We start from the raw sequence: 18,519 nt of genomic DNA on the forward strand, positions 1-18,519 counted from the left end.
CTCGGGGCCTCGACCTTCACCGGTCGAGTCTCAGTAGTCCTAGCAACAGGTGCAGATCCCTGACGAAGCTGCGGACACTCGGCCCTCCGATGGCCGGTCTGGTTGCAATGGAAGCAAACCATAAACCCCTTGGGGCACTCCCTAGCAATGTGCCCCTCCTTGCCGCACTTGTAGCAGGCACCGGCTCGACACGCCCCATCGTGACCCTTGCCGCACTTTACACAAGTGCGGTTCTTCGAACCTCCCGTCCTCGAATCGGCGGACTTGATCCGCTTGGCTGCCGGCTGAGACTGAGCCGGCCGCCGGTCTGCCTGCTGAGACTCGGCCTCCTCCCTGGCCTGAGTCTCCAACTCGATCTCACGCTTCCTGGCATTCGCCTGAAGCTCAGTAAAAGTATGGTAAGTGGAGTTTGACACAAACTCCCGGATCTCCCTCCTCAGAACACCCAAGTACCGGCTCATCCGAGCCTGCTCTGTGGCCACCAGCTCGGGGCAAAACATCGCCCTTTCATGGAACTTCCGCGTGATCGCCGCCACCGAATCAGTACCCTGCTTGAGGGTTAAGAACTCCTGAACCAATCGTTCCCGCTCCACCGGGGGAACGTACTCCTCCCTGAACATGGTAGTGAACCCCTCCCATGTCACTGCCGCAGTCTCTGCCAAAGTGAAGTTCGCCGTCACGAACTTCCACCAGTCCTTTGCTCCCAGACGGAGCTGGTTCAAAGCGAACCGTACCCTCAGGTGCTCCGGGCATGAACAAGTGTAGAAGCACCCCTCTATATCTGCGATCCACCTCATCGCAGCAATCGGATCCTGCGTCCCATCGAACTCTGGTGGCTTCGTGTTGCTGAACTCTCGGAACAGCAATGAATCACCCCCCTGTGGCCTGGCAGCGGCCACAGCTGCGGTAGCTGCAGCGGTTGCAGCCTCAGTCAATGCGGCGTACCGCTCGTCGAACGTCTCCATCAGGGTGGTCTTGATAGACCCAAACATCTCCGGGATCTCAGCCCGGATCGCCGCCGCCACTTCCTCGTGGATCATCTGACGAATATCCTCGTCACTCACACCGCTCGTACTTGCTCCGTGACGCGGTCTAACCATGATATCTCTGAAATACAACATAAAACTATCAGAGATTCTACCGAGTATAATCGTACTCGATACGCAACCCTACTCAGTCCCAGATATCCAGGGATTCTTACTTGGGCCTCCCACTGACCCGGTGTCCTCGGTAGTACGGGCCCAATACTACCGACCACACCACATCAATGTTCATCCCAAGTCCTCCTCCCCAAACTCCGGATAGTGAGTACTCTACTTCTGATACGCTCTATCTACCCGCATACTAGCAAAGCATCTCATATAGGCAATTTCCCTAGACTAAGGCATCACAAATCAGGCCACTCTAGTCCTATCATGAATACCTAGTCTTCTAGCATGCATAACAATTCATATCATATAATATTGTAAGGTATTTTGGGGATCTTTACCGTTCGGGCGCTGACTGATCGTACACACTGCTTCTTTCTTGCTTACCACAAAACCATTTACAAAAGTTTATGCCTTTATTTGAAAAGCTTCCTCAAATCCTCGGTTTGAGTTCAGTTACCCCCCTAAGGTGCACCCGAATCCCTCAAACCTGGCTCTGATACCAATTGTAACAGCTCAAATTTTTCAAACAAATTTTTCATTTTAAAAACATAATTGTTTCCATTTTAAACATGGCGTAAATAGATTAATTATTCTGTCAAATACAATTATTCAAAATCCCAAGATCATAAAGACAATCTTCAGTGTGTATCGATCATGCCGGCGCCTTCCCACGGTCCTCGCTAGTACCTGAAATACATGCACAACAACTGTAAGCATAAATGCTTAGTGAGTTCCCCAATATACACTTACGTACATACGCCTTTCCAGGCCCTGACCTTCCGGTCCTCATAACATAATCGCCTTCCGGCCCATAACATATTGCCTTCCGGCCCACATATCATACATAGCACACATAACAATTAACTTACCACATATAGCATACATATCACATAACCTATCCGACCTTCCGGTCACACAGTCAAACCCATTCCGGGTACAGTATAGTGAGAAGACTCACCTCGTAAATGCTGAAAGCTAGCAACTCTTGAAATCACTCGTGCACAATCCGACGAGCTACAACCTTCCTATAACATCACATATCTCATTAACACTTATAACTTCTAAGGGTGACTATCCCTAAGAAGTCAGACTTAGGTCAACTCTGGTCAACGGTCAACGGTCAGCTCGACCGGACTCGGCGAGTACCATGACGACTCGGCGAGTCTAGACGTCCTCCAACTTTCTGAGATTCCTTATCTACTCGTCGAGTACCCTCCTCGACCCGACGAGTTACCCTTGAAAGAATCGCGGGGCCACCCCGACTCCACTCGCCGAGTCTGAAGAACAACTCGGCGAGTCCCAGTAAATCTTCAAGCTACTCGCCGAGTCTGAAGAACAACTCGGCGAGTCCATGCCATGCAGACGAGCAACTGCTTCCTGAATTACGTGTGGTCCCGAGATATACAACCATGGGACTTTCTGGACTTCTAAGCATCTCATTACTGGGGGTATAAACGTTTGGGTAATAACATAATAACCCATCTAATCACTAAATGGGTTTCATAAACCCTAACTTCATAAACACAACAAACAACAGAAGGAAATCCGAAATATTACCTGGAATATGCCCTCTCTGTGTTTCCAAACCGCAGAACTCGAATCCTTTGCTGTTCCTTTAGCCAAACCTTTCTTCTCTTTGTCCCACAACCTCTTCAAGCCCTAATATCCTCCAATCTTGCTCTAGATGCCCACAACCGATTAGGGTTCCTCTCAATCGACTAAAAACGAACAATGACGGCACATAAGAGCATTTTATACGATCCAAAACCGAACGGTTAGGGTTTCTGCTGAACAGCGTCGACTCGCCGAGTCCATACCTGGACTCGTCGAGTCCAGTCGCGATCCCGTGACCAAGTCTGCGATCCTACTCGGCGAGTCTAGGCTCCAACTCGCCGAGTCCCCTCTTAAATCACCCAAAAACATAATTTAAACAATACCTGCGATTTCGGGCTGTTACAGTTATGCTTATGTGGTGGATTTTGGGGGAACTTAATAAGTGTTGGCTTACAGTTTTAGTTTTGTTTCAGGTACTTTTGAGGACTGTGGCAAGGCGAATATGTGACCGTACACATACTTGGTTTATGTTGATTGGATCTTGGGAGACTCTAATTTTTGATAATATTTTGAAAACAATTGTTATGTAAACAGTTTTTTTAGAAAATGGGTTGTTTTGAAAAGTTTAAATTTGTTGTGATTTTTGAGACGTCACACAAAAAACTTGGAGCTTGAAGACTTGAAGAAGTCTAGAGCAAGGAAAGCAGGTTGATACTTATGAAGATCTAGCACTCTAGCATCCAAAACACTTCCTTCACCTTCTTATTTCACACAACAACACACCAAACTCAAGAGATGCTCAAATGGGATTAGGGTTAAGGCAATGGACGTTTGCGGGAGATGGAGGTTGTCAAATTAGGCAACAATAGAAGTTAGTGTTTTTAAATAGGGCCTAAAGACCGAAAATTAGAGTTTTCTCCATTCAACAAGGCCGCACGAATTTTATGTGTCACACCGTGAACTTCATTAGATGGTCGTGCGGTGACCAATCCTATTGTCACGTCGTGAGTCCATCCAATCCACAAATTAAACAACAAAAAAAGTTACATACCAGGAATCGAGAAGCAGATGTTAGATTCGTAGATGACCATATGTACGAATCCTGCAGATGGCGTCCTACCGTCATGCAATATCGTAACTATTTTTTTAACATTTTACTATTTTTTTAATTATTTTTTAACAAATAATTTATAAGACTAACATAGTTCATCATTTTCAAATAAATAACTCTTATTTATTTCGTCATAATACTACTACTACTCATGCCGTTTGGGTCGAGTCACCTTTTTGGACCATGTACACCCAATATCGAAGTCAAGAAAGTGCCCACCGGCCACCTCTCGTTTTCACACAAACATTTCAAACTCTTTCGATCTCTTCTTATTTTACATAAAAGGAAAAATAATAAAATAAAACAAAAAATAAGAATAATAAGTCGGTTATTTCTTCTTTGTTCTTCCAAACAGATGGCTTCTCTGCCAACTTTATCAAACAGACGTTCTTGGTTTTAGGATTTATCCAACTTCAAATTCCTCTCCTTGATTTCTCCGGTTTAACCTTCGAATGCTTTCCAGATTTCTCTAGCACCCGGGGTTCTCTTCTCACAGGTTCGTAATCAAATCGTGTTCTATTTCTTGTTTTTGTGATCGCTTATCGGAATAATATCGTCTCTCGGAGTTTGGGTTTTTAGGGTTTTTGTTTTGTTAAATATTATCATGATCAGGTTCTAATTCTACCCTCGGTTTTTAATGTTTTGATGAATTTGAGTTTATTTGCTTTGATCGTCATCGTTATTTCCACATTTTTCTTCTGCTTAATTCCCGAGTGATAGTTCCCAAAAGAATAGTCTTCCTTTTAAGCCATGGCTATACGACTTCTGTCGGAATCCGTTTCTTGTAGGAAATGTCTGTTGATTTCTTTGTTTACAATTTTAGTTTAAAGAAGTTGTACAAATTTGAGATTAACTGTCTTCAAAGAAAACGATTGAAGAATTCCATACGCGTTTTCTATTTAGAGAAACTGTTTTTCATACAACTTTTTTGGTTCTTCAGCCGATATCAAGCTCTTAATCTCATGGCGACAGCAACAATGGCAACAGCAGCGGGTGCAGCTGCTCTGTTATATTATACTTTAAACAAAAAACTACAATCAGGCACAACACCCGATGATGAAGAAGAAAGTGATAGCCTTGTACAGAGTCATGGTTCTTCAGGAGTTGAACGAGTATCCAGTAGACTAATCCAGGCTCCTGCAACATGGCTGGAAACCATTTCAACTTTATCAGAAACTCTTCGATTTACATATTCAGAAACTTTAGGTAAATGGCCAATTGGAGATTTAGCTTTCGGCATCACCTATTTGTTGAAAAGACAGGTTAGCATGTAAACATGATGCCAATTTCACGCCATGATTTGACTCTTCATTTGCTTGATGGAAATATGGAATTTGACAACTTTGATCTACAGGGGAATTTGCATGTCAGTAGTGTATATGGAGGTGAAGAAAGCCTGCAACTTACAGGGCCTGAAATAGTTTCTGAGCTTAAATATCTCTTGGACTTGTTGACTCTTTGCTGGCATTTCTCCAAAAAAACATTTCCCATGTTTCTAGAGGAGACAGGCTTTTCACCTGAAGATGTTCTTATTCAGGAACCCAAAGCTGGAGTAAGTAAATGATGTTGTGTATTAAGTAAAAAAGAAAACATAGCTTACTAGATTAAGGACTGTTTCTTTGACTAAATGACCATTTTACCCTCAAAAGAAAACAAGACTGTAATATGACATTTTGGTTGATTTATTTCAGATTTTGAAGCCGGCTTTTACAATATTAATAAACCATAAGACAAAAACATTCCTTCTATTGATTCGTGGGACCCACAGCATCAAGGACACTCTAACAGCTGCAACAGGGGCAGTTGTGCCATTTCATCATACAATTGTGCATGAAGGAGGAGTTACTAATTTGGTATTAGGTTATGCTCATTGTGGAATGGTTGCAGCTGCTCGATGGATTGCAAAGCTTGCAACTCCTCTTCTTCTTAAAGCATTCCAAGATTACCCTGATTATAAGCTTCAGGCATTACTTTTTACTTCTTATCTTTCCTTTTCTTATATTCCAACATTTAATAGTAATATATATTTAAAAAAAGATTTTCTATTAAATTCAGATCGTTGGACATTCTTTGGGTGGTGGAACTGCTGCACTTTTAACTTATGTCTTAAGGGAACAGAAAGAACTCTCTGCAACTACCTGTGTCACATTTGCTCCAGGTAAACCTATCAAGTTATAGCATTGTACTTTAATTAATTTATTTTTTTTAAAAATTGAAGACATTTTACTTTTGAAAAAATCTAGATTTCTATAATTGAACATTGTTGATATGATAATTATTAGGTGCTTGTATGACATGGGAGTTGGCAGATTCAGGGAATGAATTCATTACATCTGTCATAAACGGAGCTGATCTTGTCCCCACATTCTCAGCTGCTTCAGTGGACGATTTACGTGCAGAGGCAAGTACTAAAATTGTAAATACAATATTCTTCAGGGGGTGAAATGAAACATTTTTTTGTTCTTCTTCACAGGTTACAGCATCAGCATGGCTGAATGATTTAAGAACTCAAATCGAACATACAAGAATTCTTAGAACATTTTACCGGTCAGCATCCGCTTTAGGCTCCCGCCTTCCATCCATGGCAACCGCCAGAGCAAAAGTCGCTGGAGCCGGCGAAATCCTCCGGCCAGTTTCCAGTGGCACACAGGTAAATACCACGTCCTTTTTGTCCTTTTTTCTAAAAGGGACAACTCAATAAAATTTGGCCTCATAATCGATTTAGTCCTTATATGTTTTTTTTTTATATTCAATTACGTCTCAAAAATCGGCAATTGTATTCGTTTTGACCCTTTTACTCGGTTAACAAGTCATCTCACTTTCAAAAATTACATTTTTGGCCCAGATTTTCAAATTTATTACAAATTTGGTCAAAAAGTTTCACTTTTGGACCAGATTTCAAAATTTTGTTATGAATTCATCTTAAATTTAGTTTTTTGCATCTTTTTTTTTTCAAAAAAAAAAATTGAATATGTTTTGTTTGTTGTATAAATTCATATTTATACAAAAAAAAAATTCACATAAAAAACCTTCTTTTTTCTATATAATTTTTTAAAAAACAATTTTGTATGCAAAATACCTATATAAAAACCTTTTTTTTAAAACAATTTTTTGATTCAATTGCCCATGAGTATAAATATGATTTTATACAACAAACAAAACATATTAGAATTTTTTTTTGAAAAAAAAAAGATGTAAAAAACTAAATTTAGGATGAAATCGTAACAAAACTTTGAAATCTGGGGCAAATGTGTAAATTTTGGACCAAATTTGTAATAAAATTTAAAATGTTGGCCAAAAGTGTAAATTTTGAAAGTGAGATGACCTGTTGACTGAGTAAAAGTGTTAAAATGAATAGATTTTTGAGACTTAATTGAATTAAAAAACAAAAACATATAAGGACTAAATTGATCAAGAGGCCAAAACATAAGGACTTTTATGGACACAATTGTAATTTGTAGGTGGTGATGAGGCGAGCACAAAGCATGGCTCAGGCGGCATCCGCATGGTCCCGCCCGACTCTCGACATCTCATCATGGTCCTGCATGGGCCCCCGCCGGAGACCGGCGGCAGCCGCCAACATGATGTTGCCGGAGCAGCCGTCTTCCACCACCGAAACGACAGCTCGAGCGCTCGAACTCCCAGTGTCTTCATCGGACGAAACAAACGTATCGGGCTCACGTTCTGCTGACGTGGCGGGCACCCATGAAGACCGAATGACCGAGTTTGAACTATGGGAACAGCTTGAACATGAGCTGTATGAGCAGAGTGAAGGGGAGGAGGCTGACGTGGCAAAGGAGATGAGAGAGGAGGAAGAGGCGGCAAAGGTGTCGCCGGAGAACAGTGCACCGGATACGAAGGAGGCGCATAGGTTTTTTCCGGCGGGGAAGATCATGCATATAGTGACGGCTCCAGAGGTTGTGGAGGAGAGAGAAAATATTGCCACGTCATCAAGTGAAACAGATGATGATAAGGTTGATGATGAGGTGGTGGAAGATAAAGTGGGGATATATTTGGCGCCAAGGTCGTTGTATAGTAAAATTAGATTGTCACATAGTATGATAACTGATCATTTTATGCCGGTTTATAGACGACAGATGGAGAAGTTATTACGAGAGCTTGAGAAAGAAGATAAGGTGTCGTTGAAAAGTCATAATAGTAGCTCTGAAGAAATTGAACTAGTGTTATAGTAACTGAGTCTTGTACATAGAGCTTGAAGGGCAGAAGCGTAAATAGTTCATATTTGAAGATTCTGACCTCTGACTGACACGTGTCATGTTTGTTGTGTTTAGTTTATAATGAAACCAAAGTTTTGATATCTTATGTAGTCACAAAGTGAGTTCTAACAGAGTCCTGATATGATGCCTGAGTTGCTTTCTTCTCATGATGCAAAAAATGATAGTATCCCCCATGTGATATCCTTCATAGAAAAACCAAATATTTCAAATTAAATGAAAAGCTTATTTTCAGAAGTAAATAAAGTGGTTCCCCAACTTATCTCAAAGGGAAATCTGACATGAGCAATAGTCGAAGATGTTGGATGAATTGGCAATATGATTGTGTTTGTTCTCTTTAAAGATTTGTTCGAGACATGATCAAAGTTTTTGAGTGTTGGTGTCATGTTTGATGATGATCGTTTGTGGCAAGAGCATTATATGCACATACATGGGTATGAAGAGTTCCGCTATAATGCATATTGGTTATCTGAGAATGCCGAAATTCTTTAGTTTACAGGTGAAAATAGGGCTGAAAGGAATTTTATAATCACCTGTTGTACCATTGGCCATGAGTAAAACAAAAGAAACGAGTGAGAAACTATTGGTGGGAAGAGGCGGTTGTTGGTGATTTTAGTGTTATGAAATTTATTACAAGTTAGTACAAGGGAATTTATAAATTACCAGTGGAGTTCAATTCTTTTTCACGGATAATGAGAATGACAAATTTATTACTAGTATAATGGCATTCATTGCAAGTTAGTAATAAGAGACGAGGTCCATAGATTATAAATCTTTTATCTCAGAAAAAACAAACAACATTCATGACATTTTAGTACAATGAAATTTATAGATTACAAATGGAGTTCAATTCTTGATTTTATTACAAGTTAGGATGTGTGGACTATATGTTTGTATAAAACGGATTTGATCTCGGTTCGACCAAATGACAAGGGTCGGTGGGGGCCTCCATCCCGGGTGCAGGGCAACGCCCGGACCCGATAATTTATTTGTTAAGAAAAAGGTTATTGAAATCTTATTTTTGGAATACATTCTTCATATTTATCCTTAAAACCAACATCTTTTATTTATGAGATAAAATCAGTATCTAATACTTCCCTAATACTTATCTTTGGTCATCAAAAGAATTTCAATTTTATACAAACCCAAATTTGTGGCATCATATTAGTGTCTTGATTCGAGACTATTCCTTGAAAGATTATCATCATAATTTGAATTTCATGTAACATAGGCATAAGTTCGAAACATCTGACTCGAAAAGTGTTCACACAATTCTTCAAAAAGATCAAAGTTTTTACTGGTTTCAAAAATCTTATCCTCCTCCCTACCCTAATAGTGGTGTGTAATAAAGGCTTACAAGGTAGAGGTTGTTTAGGATTAGGAGGTTGTGCAATAAAGACTTATAGCCACCTTAGTATGATAAAGAAATATTGTAGACATTTTTATTGGTTTTGTGCACATCAAACAGGAGATTAAGTGTTGACATAAAAAAAGTTTCAATAAAACATCAATGCATTGAATTCTATAAAATTCAATGGATTATCACATCATTATTTTATTTCATATAATTTTATTATTATTTTTATTTCATATAATGCATTGGAATCTACAAAAATTTATTGAAACATGTATTTCTTAATAAAACTAGTTATTTTTTAATCATTTTATATTACAAACCTTTTATAATAGAAGAGTTATATATATATATATATATATATATATATATATATATATATATATATATATATATATATATATATATATATATATATATATATATATATATATATATATTCAGGTTAATTTAAGACCATTCTAATTTTGTGAGATCGTGAGACCAAATCTAAAAATAATTTTAAAATGCAAAATAAATGGAAAAATCCAAAAATTCTTTTTTTAAATATTATTTTCGGAACTTGAATTAACTAAAAAATAAAAAATAAAAAAAAATCCCGTTTTCTTTTGAAAAATACGTGAAATATTCTAATAAAATATTACACTGACATATTCTAAAAAATAATTTTAAAATGCGAAATAAATGGAAAAATCTAAAAATTCTTTTTTTAAATATTATTTTCGGAACTTAAATTAACTAAAAAAAAATAAAAAAAAAATAAAAAAAATTCCATTTTTTTTGAAAAATACGTGAAATATTCTAATAGAATATTACACTGTACATATTCTAAAAAATAATTTTAAAATGCAAAATAAATGGAAAAATCCAAAATTTCTTTTTTTAAATATTATTTTCGGAACTTGAATTAACTAAAAAAAATAAAAAAATGTGTATTACGGTCTCACAAAATTAGGCCATCTCACATGAACCTAACCCTATATAAATATATATATATATATATATATATATATATATATATATATATATATATATATATATATATATATATATATATATATATATATATATATATATATATATATACACACACACTTGTAGTCCAAAATTATCTGGCGAAAATAGTATTTACTATTTATTAAAAGAGAAGAGATTTCAACATGGGCGGAGACACCATCGGGGCTTGTTTTCCCCCCTCCAAGCACATATCTTTTAAAAGCTATTAATGAGCTGTATAAGAGGATAAGACTGCTCTAATTTCTTTTAGTTGTGGTCATTGTTAACTTCTAAAAAATTAACAACTTCAAATTTTTATCTTTTTTGTTGTTGCAAGAGTGCTAAGATTTTTATCAATAACAAACAACAAAGTAATTTTAATTTTATTTAACTTATAATTAATATTATTTTTATTATTAGTAATTTGGTTTTGTATAATTAAATGATAAATCAAGAGCAATCAAAGAGTAATCCGTTTTTTCCACACCAAAAGAAAATTTTCTTTATCCATATCGCATCTCGTTAGTAATAACAGACAAGATTTTATACGTCCAGAACCGGAAAAAATAATAATGTTGAAAAAGCAATTAAAGTGATTATGTGAACTTAAAAAAAATGATATATCAAATTTAAAAGGTAAATTTTGGTTTTTTGATTCGTGATTGCGGAATGTTTTCGAGCTTATTACGTTGCCCCCTTATTCTAAAGTTCTGGGCTCCGTCCATATAACTTGTATATAGTGAAATCTATCAAATAGAAAAAAATCATAAAAAATTAATTATGAATTCAGCCCCTTGTCTTTTTAATTTTCAAAACTTAATCCCTGCTTCCTATTTTGTTTTGTTTCTAATCCACTTACATTATTAAAATATATTTGTTTCTCTAATGTTACATATAATTGGTACTATATAGCCGACCACTTGGTACAAGCACAATGGTTGATGTAAAAAGGACAAAAGAGTCCCGATGATTTGGCAGGGGATCATGATTACCAAAAGCTACTTTCGAATCCTACTTTCCCCACAAAACTAAAAGCATCTTCAATACAGACCTCATCCAAACCGAATCATCAAACATCACAGCTCACATCTCACAACCACACTGCTTACTTTTTCTTGATTTTGGGCCACCTTTTTTTAACAATATCTATGGCCGAATTCATGTCCTTCCTTCCAACCAAAATCACCATAATCAGATTCTTGAAATAGCACACAAAAAGCTTTTCCTTTTCATTTCAGAATCAACTTTGGTCAAGATAAAAGATACCCAAATGGCCACCTATCAGAATTATTCCATAAAGATTACATTTTTCTTCATTATAATATGAATCTTGATCATAATTGCTTAGAAGCTGTTTGATATGTCTCTTAGTTGATGTCGTAAAAGGTTGGGTTTGATTCTGTCAGATTCAGACTGTTTGATATCACATCAGATCTAACTCAATCAACAAATATCGAACAACCCTTGATTTATAAAGAGATGAGTATTATTACAAAAACCAAATTACATGGTGATTATTGGTGAAACCCCACTGCAATTTTATAACAAAAGAAGAAGAAACCTAAAAACATGCTTAAATCATGTGGAATAGCTAAACAAGAGACGTTTTAAACAAAAATTACAACATGGGTATGATATTTGGTAGCTTGAATTGCCAATTATGAAAATGATATTTCATTCCTAAAAGAGATGTTAAAAGATGTTGAACTTGATTTGATTAGCATTTTAGCCAGACCTCACTCTTTTTTTCCCATCAGATCTTGTTGTCCCACCTGACTCAGCTTCAGATGATGCATCCATTGATTTGCTAAAAGAGTTTGAAAGATCACCATAAAGATCAACCACTCTTTTAACATTGTTGTTGAGTTCTCTGATTAGACCCACGTTTCTTGTCAAATTAACAGGTAGTTTAGATTCTTGATTCTGATTGATTTCATTGATCAGCAGTCTGTTTTGATCCAAAATGTTTTGGACTTGAACAAAGCTCTTTTGAAATGTTTGTAGTACTTTCCCATCAACTCCTAATTGTGATCCGTTTCCAATTCCTGAAAATATATCACCTTCCATTGTTTTTTTTTTCTTTTTCTTCTCCCTTGTGTTGAATCAGAAACACCCAGAATTAAACACCTGAAGTTTATGAGTAGTGAAAGATTGTAAAGTTAATAGAGAAATCATCACAAATAGTCAATAATGGATTATCTTTTATGGGTCCTAGCAATCTTTCAATTCCGTTTTTGGTTTAGAATTTGGATTGAGATGTAATCTACCTATTTATGATTCAACAAGTCTTTTTATGGGTAAATGATGTTTTACAGAATTTTCTAAGTAGAATATACAATGCCCCAAAATTGGTAAACAGGCGTATAATATTGATATTTCAAGAAAGAAATCTATTGAAAAAAAAGATCATGGCATCTTTCAATAGTGTAAAGAGGAAAAAGGGTTCTTGCTTTAAGTATTTACGAACCCCAATTAAACACAACAATGTCATGAACTGCTTTATGAGAAAGATGGCATTTTATCGAACACCCAGAAGGCAAGATTACAAGAAAACCAAATCCATGAAGAAAAGGTCGAACAAAAAACAGAAAGAAGCATTGAAATTCACGGAATCGCATACATCAATTAGAAAATAAAGCAAAAAGGAAGGAGGAAGGAGGAAGGAGGAAATCATTCACCTGCAACATAAAGAACATTATTTGCGGAAACGTCAAAAAAGGGTATCGAAATCAGGTATTCCCCAAAGGCTGAGATTAAGCAGAGACCCTGAAATCATCAGCAAGAAAGAAGAGAGAGATATACAATTGGAGTCTTCTGTATACGAGATTTGACAGTACACACGACGTGTATTTTGGCTCTCTCTCTCTCTCTTTCTCTTTTCTGTTTCTGTTTCTCTCTCTTCCCTCGTTTACTTCACCTGCGGGATTCTCCGCTGTTTCTGAATTCTGATTGCGTTTTCTTTTGCTTTTCTGGACGAAAGAAGACGACTTTTGGCACTCATGAGATGTAAATGTAATGTACCGATGTCTATTGGACCGGGTGGGTTTGAATGTTTTCTGGACCGGATCTAATCCGACCTAATCCCCAATTTTCTTGATTTTGACAGAAAGCAATTATTGTAAATCCAATGATCCATAATGGCACAATCACTTTTTTGGGGTACATAACATAATGAGACCCAATCAAGTATTGCACGTTTAACAAAATATAATTGGTTTTTAAAAGGACCCAAAAGGAAAAATAAAAACCTATCTTTAAGGTAACCTTTTACGTTATTAGCTCATTGATCCATAACCTATATTAAAGATTTAACGGGTTACCATGCTTCTCATATTTTCTCTTCCATGAACGTCATTTCATTTCTTATAATTCTTCTTTTATATTTATTTTCACCTGTGGAATAGACACCTTATATTGTCCCTTATTTTTTAATGTAAAGACCCTTGTATCTACAATTAAAAATTGCACAAAATAAATTGAAACATAGGATGAGGCGTGGTGAGTTCTCACTGCACATGAGAAAAAATGAGGGTAAAAAAAAATGAGGGTAAAATGAAGGTGGGATGGTGTTACCATAAGCATTGCAATGTCATGTCGCCTTAACTGCACCCCATGATGAAAGTACTCTATTTTGACTATGGAATGTGAATGTATGTGTTGAAAGGAAGTTGATGATTAGATGTTGATGACATCAAAAGAATCAAGTGTTGAACGAAATATCCAATCAAAACACCAAATTTTCAAATATGATAATGAAATGACACTTCCATTACATATTTCAGTTGGTGTTTCGGAAACCTTCTTGGTTGGTAAGAGATTTAGGATTTTTATAGCAGTCTTTAAGGCATATTTCCATAAACATAAAGGAAGTGTAGTGCGACTCATCATGCAACGAACCATATCAAACAATGTTCAATTTCTTCTCTCAGCTACACCGTTATACGATGGTGTTATAGGTGGAGTCAGTTGTGATATTATCCCACAATTTCTATGATGATCGCAAAATACATCATTAAGATACCACCCTTATTGGATATGAGAATCTTAATCTTTTTCCCAAGTTGATTTTCTACTTCGTTTTAGTATGTTTTGAACACATTAAACGTTTTAGATTTGTGTTTAATTAAATTAACACAATCATATCTATTGAAATCATTAGTAGATGTAATAAAGTACCTTTCATTGTTCCTTGTAGTTGATATGAACGACCCACACACATCAATGTGTACGAGTTCCAACATAACCTTCCCTCTTTCATAATTTCCTATAAATGGTGCTTTTGTCATCTTCCACAATAAACATGATTCACATTCATCATAAGATGCAGTGTTGTAAAACTCACCGAGTTGGCTGATTACTCGGCCGAGTACTCCCTACTCGGCCCCTTACCGAGGCGAGGTATAGAATCCGAGTACTCCCCAATCGACCCCTTACTGAAGCGAGCAGTGTTGTAAAAATCGGCCAACTCGATGATTAATGTGTATAATATACTTAATGATTTATTATTTAACACACACACATGATTATTACTACATATATATATATATATATATATATATATATATATATATATATATATATATATCTTAAATTTTCAGTAATTATTCACAAAGTGAGACCATTGTGTGTTTTCAGTTTTTTTTGTATTCACATGTATCTAATTTTGTTATATATTTCAATTGACTTATGATTTTAACTTATGATTTTGACATATATGATTTCCCTAAAAATATTTTTACATGAATTACCGAATCCGAGTACTCGCTACTCGGCAATCGGCCGAACAGGTACCGAGTAGCAAGTTCTACAACCTTGATAATATGTATGATCAAATGATTCTAGAATTCCATCCGCTTGGATTTTGGTGATGCGTTTCTCGTTTATGTGGCTAAGACGACAATGCCACATGTACGTTTTATCCAAAGTATTTTTGGATGATATTGAATCAACATTAATTGAGGATTTAACTATTGTTGTCTCTTAAGTTAAAGATAGTTTCATAGATGCCATTACAAAGGACTAGACCTGAAATATAGCATTGCATTTTTTAAGTGCCCATATCGTTACATTTTCAAAAGCAAAATCAAATCCATCGTCATATAAGGCTTTAAAAGGGATAACATTTCTCACCATATCGACTACATAACAAACATTGAAAAATACCACAAACATACCAAAATCAAAAGTAAGCTCATGAGACCCAATCCTATCTACAAAAGTGATTTGCGTATTTCCCATTATTAGGGTTTGATTCTATAGAGTTTAAGAGTTCATATGGTAAAAATAACACTAGATTCAAAAATTATCATCATATTAAGATTTAACTTTTAAATTTGGATCTAAATCCAAACCATAGATCGAGTTATAGCAAGGAAAAGGGTGAGTTTCTGTCTTTAAATCAGGTTTATCAAGCTCATGTTATCTAGGCCCGGTTTGATATACCTCTTATTGGTCCAATAAGAGGTCACCTCTGACTCGGTCAGAGTCAAAGTGTTTGATACCACCATTTATGCCTCTTACTCGGTCCTTTAGCATCTTACTGGGTCATGGAAAAAATTACGCTGACCGAGAAAAACTCTAAATTGCCCTTCTCCAAAAACAACTCATTCTCTTCTTCTTTTCCCAGACGACCATATCGCCCTCACAAAAACAAGACATATCCTTCTTCAACGTTGGTTCTTCCCACCTCCGACTTCCTCCTCCATCGTCACACTACCTCTAGACCATTTCCCCATTTTTCCTTAAATTCACGAGATTGTTTTCCATTATTGTTGCTAGGTAGCGACATTGATGGCTACAGTAACTTCGCTGGCCACAATCGTTTCGTCGACCATCTACTTCCTCTGCCACTCCTCTACCAACGATGACTACCTGCTTCTTGATACTCCATCTATGGCGACAATACTCCAACTCTATTTTTTTTTTTCTGGAATGAATTATGAATGTTGAAATGTTTTCCTCTTGTTGCTTATTTTCCTGCTATGTGGCTGAAATTAGGTAAATATACAAGAAATAGAAAATGAAATCAGATACATATATATGAACATGAATGTTGGATTTTTTTTTTTCTGATATCACATTCCTTTGTTAACATGAATGATGTTTTTTTTTCTTTTGATACCAGGAAGATGATAATTAAATTTTTGGGTTGAATTTATGAATTTTGTATGCTCTTATGAACTTGTATGTTGAATTTTGTTTTCAGAAAACTTGTATGTTGAATTTTGTTTTATTTTTCTGAAATTACATGATATTGTTTTCTAAAATTAGATGTATTAACTTGTATGTTGAAGGTTGATTTCTTGAAGTTGTATGTTGAAGGCCACTTTAGGACTTGAGATAGATTCATTATGTTGTCCAAGTATCCCTAATATTTGGTTCTTTGATTTTTGTAGTTAACATCAAACAAGAACCATTAGAAAGCTGAAAGAATGATGACAAAGAAATTTGTTGATTATTACAGTGAAAAGGGTGTAAACCAAAACCAGTCAAGAGATTGAGGCTTGAAGAATGATGACAAGAAACTTCATTGCTTGGTATTGATGGGTTTTATACAAACAATCCTAATTTGGATCTATGTTTTCACTATTAGACATACAAAAAATAAACACAAAAGAAAAAACCCTAGCATGCATCTAAAGTTTTGAAATACACAAACAAAAGATTAGAATACATAACTTTGTTGCTATATAGTAATAACAACTAAATCTTGAAGTTCCTTTGGTCATGAGAACAAGTACCACAAATGTAGTACCTCTAGTGGCTCACAAACACACAAGAGTGAAAGGATGAATATGAGAGAGAGGAAAGAAGGTAGCTTGCTTTAGAAATTGTCTCTTCTAGGGTTTATCAAGGGTGGGACGAAATCTTAAGCCTAGAGGGTCTATTTATACTTGAGGCTAGCTAGGGTTTCAGGGTGGAAACCCTGATCCCTTAGCTTAGGGCCTAAGCAAGTCCATGGACCTCCTCACCTTAGGCCTTGGACAAAAAATCCTAGATCTTTCTAGGATTTTCGGCCTAGCCCTAATAAGGGTGATCTAATGGCCTAAAGCCTCAACTATTAAATAATTAAAAAACAGCCCCCGTACTTTTAATCAGTTCCTTTAATCCCAAAATTAATTCCAAATTAATTTTTGATTAAATGCTAATTAATAATATGATTCCTAATTAATATATTATTCTTATAATATATTAATAAATCATATTTATGCCCTAATTTATTATTCTTAATAATAAATCAACCTCTCTCCTTAACAGTCATCCTGTCCAGTCATCAGTATGAATGCAACCCAAAAGGACCATGCTACTATCAGGTCAAGTACATACCAATTATAGTTATGGGCTTAGAAACTTAATCCAACAGTCTCTCACTTGGATAATTCTAATAACTATAACTGCCAATGTTACTTCAAGATCTAATTAGTAATCGTAGCTCTCAATAGCCGTTGTCGAACTTTGACCTAGTCAATGACACGTCCTTTAGATAAGGGATCATGTAGTCCTCCGTTCTCAAGATATCATGCGGAAAAAAACATGGAACATAGTCATACTTATTGTATAACAATTTGTTTCCCGATTTTGGATGTGTCTGGCATAGAACTTAATCGAACACATCAACTTAGTCCTGATCGAACCCGACACATAAGTCAACACAAAATCATCGAGGGGCCCAAGATATCGCTTTTAATCCTCCTAGGATAAAAGGAATAGATAAACTTTGACTTATATGCTTGTACTATTTACTCATTGAATCATACACAACAATACATTTTATAACATCAAGTTGTTGATGCATTTATGCATTATCAATGCACAGCCAACTTGTAAACAACAACTCATATATCTCGGTTTAAAGACTATACAATATTATCATCTCACAATCACCCGTGATGAATTCCATGAAGTGATTCATGTGAGCGTGAGTTTAATCCAATACTCAAATCTTATTTCAGGAGCACTCATGAACGTTGTAACAAACTTTTGCTATGTCTAAACGCTTAGACAATCTACAAGTCAATTAATGATAGTCTTGCATTAATACCTACTTTCAATGTATGATCGACTGTGGATAGTTTGAATAATCCTATTATTCAGGAAGTCAAAACATGCAAAAGTGAA

At 36.0% G+C, this 18,519-nt stretch overlaps 2 protein-coding genes across 2 annotated transcripts; one reads left to right on the forward strand and one right to left on the reverse strand.

The window, feature by feature from the left end:
* The first annotated feature begins 4,124 nt into the window (after positions 1–4,124).
* LOC111921361 (uncharacterized) lies at positions 4,125–8,134 on the forward strand. The gene is made up of 8 exons (XM_023916917.3): positions 4,125–4,312; positions 4,757–5,078; positions 5,171–5,368; positions 5,508–5,780; positions 5,872–5,974; positions 6,099–6,217; positions 6,290–6,466; positions 7,278–8,134. Exons 2-8 carry the CDS (start codon positions 4,779–4,781, stop codon positions 8,004–8,006), a joined length of 1,899 nt encoding a protein of 632 aa, XP_023772685.2. The 5' UTR covers positions 4,125–4,312; positions 4,757–4,778; the 3' UTR covers positions 8,007–8,134.
* Positions 8,135–11,852: 3,718 nt separating this feature from the next.
* On the reverse strand, positions 11,853–13,405 carry LOC111921363 (protein ELF4-LIKE 4). The gene is made up of 2 exons (XM_023916918.3): positions 13,080–13,405; positions 11,853–12,528 (listed from the first exon to the last, which is right to left on the reverse strand). The coding sequence occupies exon 2, from the start codon at positions 12,466–12,468 to the stop codon at positions 12,127–12,129; it is 342 nt and encodes a 113-aa protein (XP_023772686.1). The 5' UTR covers positions 12,469–12,528; positions 13,080–13,405; the 3' UTR covers positions 11,853–12,126.
* Between the last annotated feature and the right edge of the window lie 5,114 nt (positions 13,406–18,519).

Source organism: Lactuca sativa, chromosome 4 (genome assembly GCF_002870075.4).
Source record: "Lactuca sativa cultivar Salinas chromosome 4, Lsat_Salinas_v11, whole genome shotgun sequence".
Classification (NCBI taxonomy): Eukaryota; Viridiplantae; Streptophyta; class Magnoliopsida; order Asterales; family Asteraceae; genus Lactuca; species Lactuca sativa.

Excerpts from the sequence above, each read along its gene's own strand:
- LOC111921361 (XM_023916917.3), top strand. The coding sequence starts at position 4,779 with ATGGCGACAGCAACAATGGCAACAGCAGCGGGTGCAGCTGCTCTGTTA. Across the intron at positions 6,218-6,289 it reads TGGACGATTTACGTGCAGAG|GTTACAGCATCAGCATGGCT; the intron begins GCAAGTACTAAA and ends TCTTCTTCACAG. Across the intron at positions 6,467-7,277 it reads CAGTTTCCAGTGGCACACAG|GTGGTGATGAGGCGAGCACA; the intron begins GTAAATACCACG and ends TGTAATTTGTAG.
- LOC111921363 (XM_023916918.3), bottom strand. The coding sequence starts at position 12,468 with ATGGAAGGTGATATATTTTCAGGAATTGGAAACGGATCACAATTAGGA.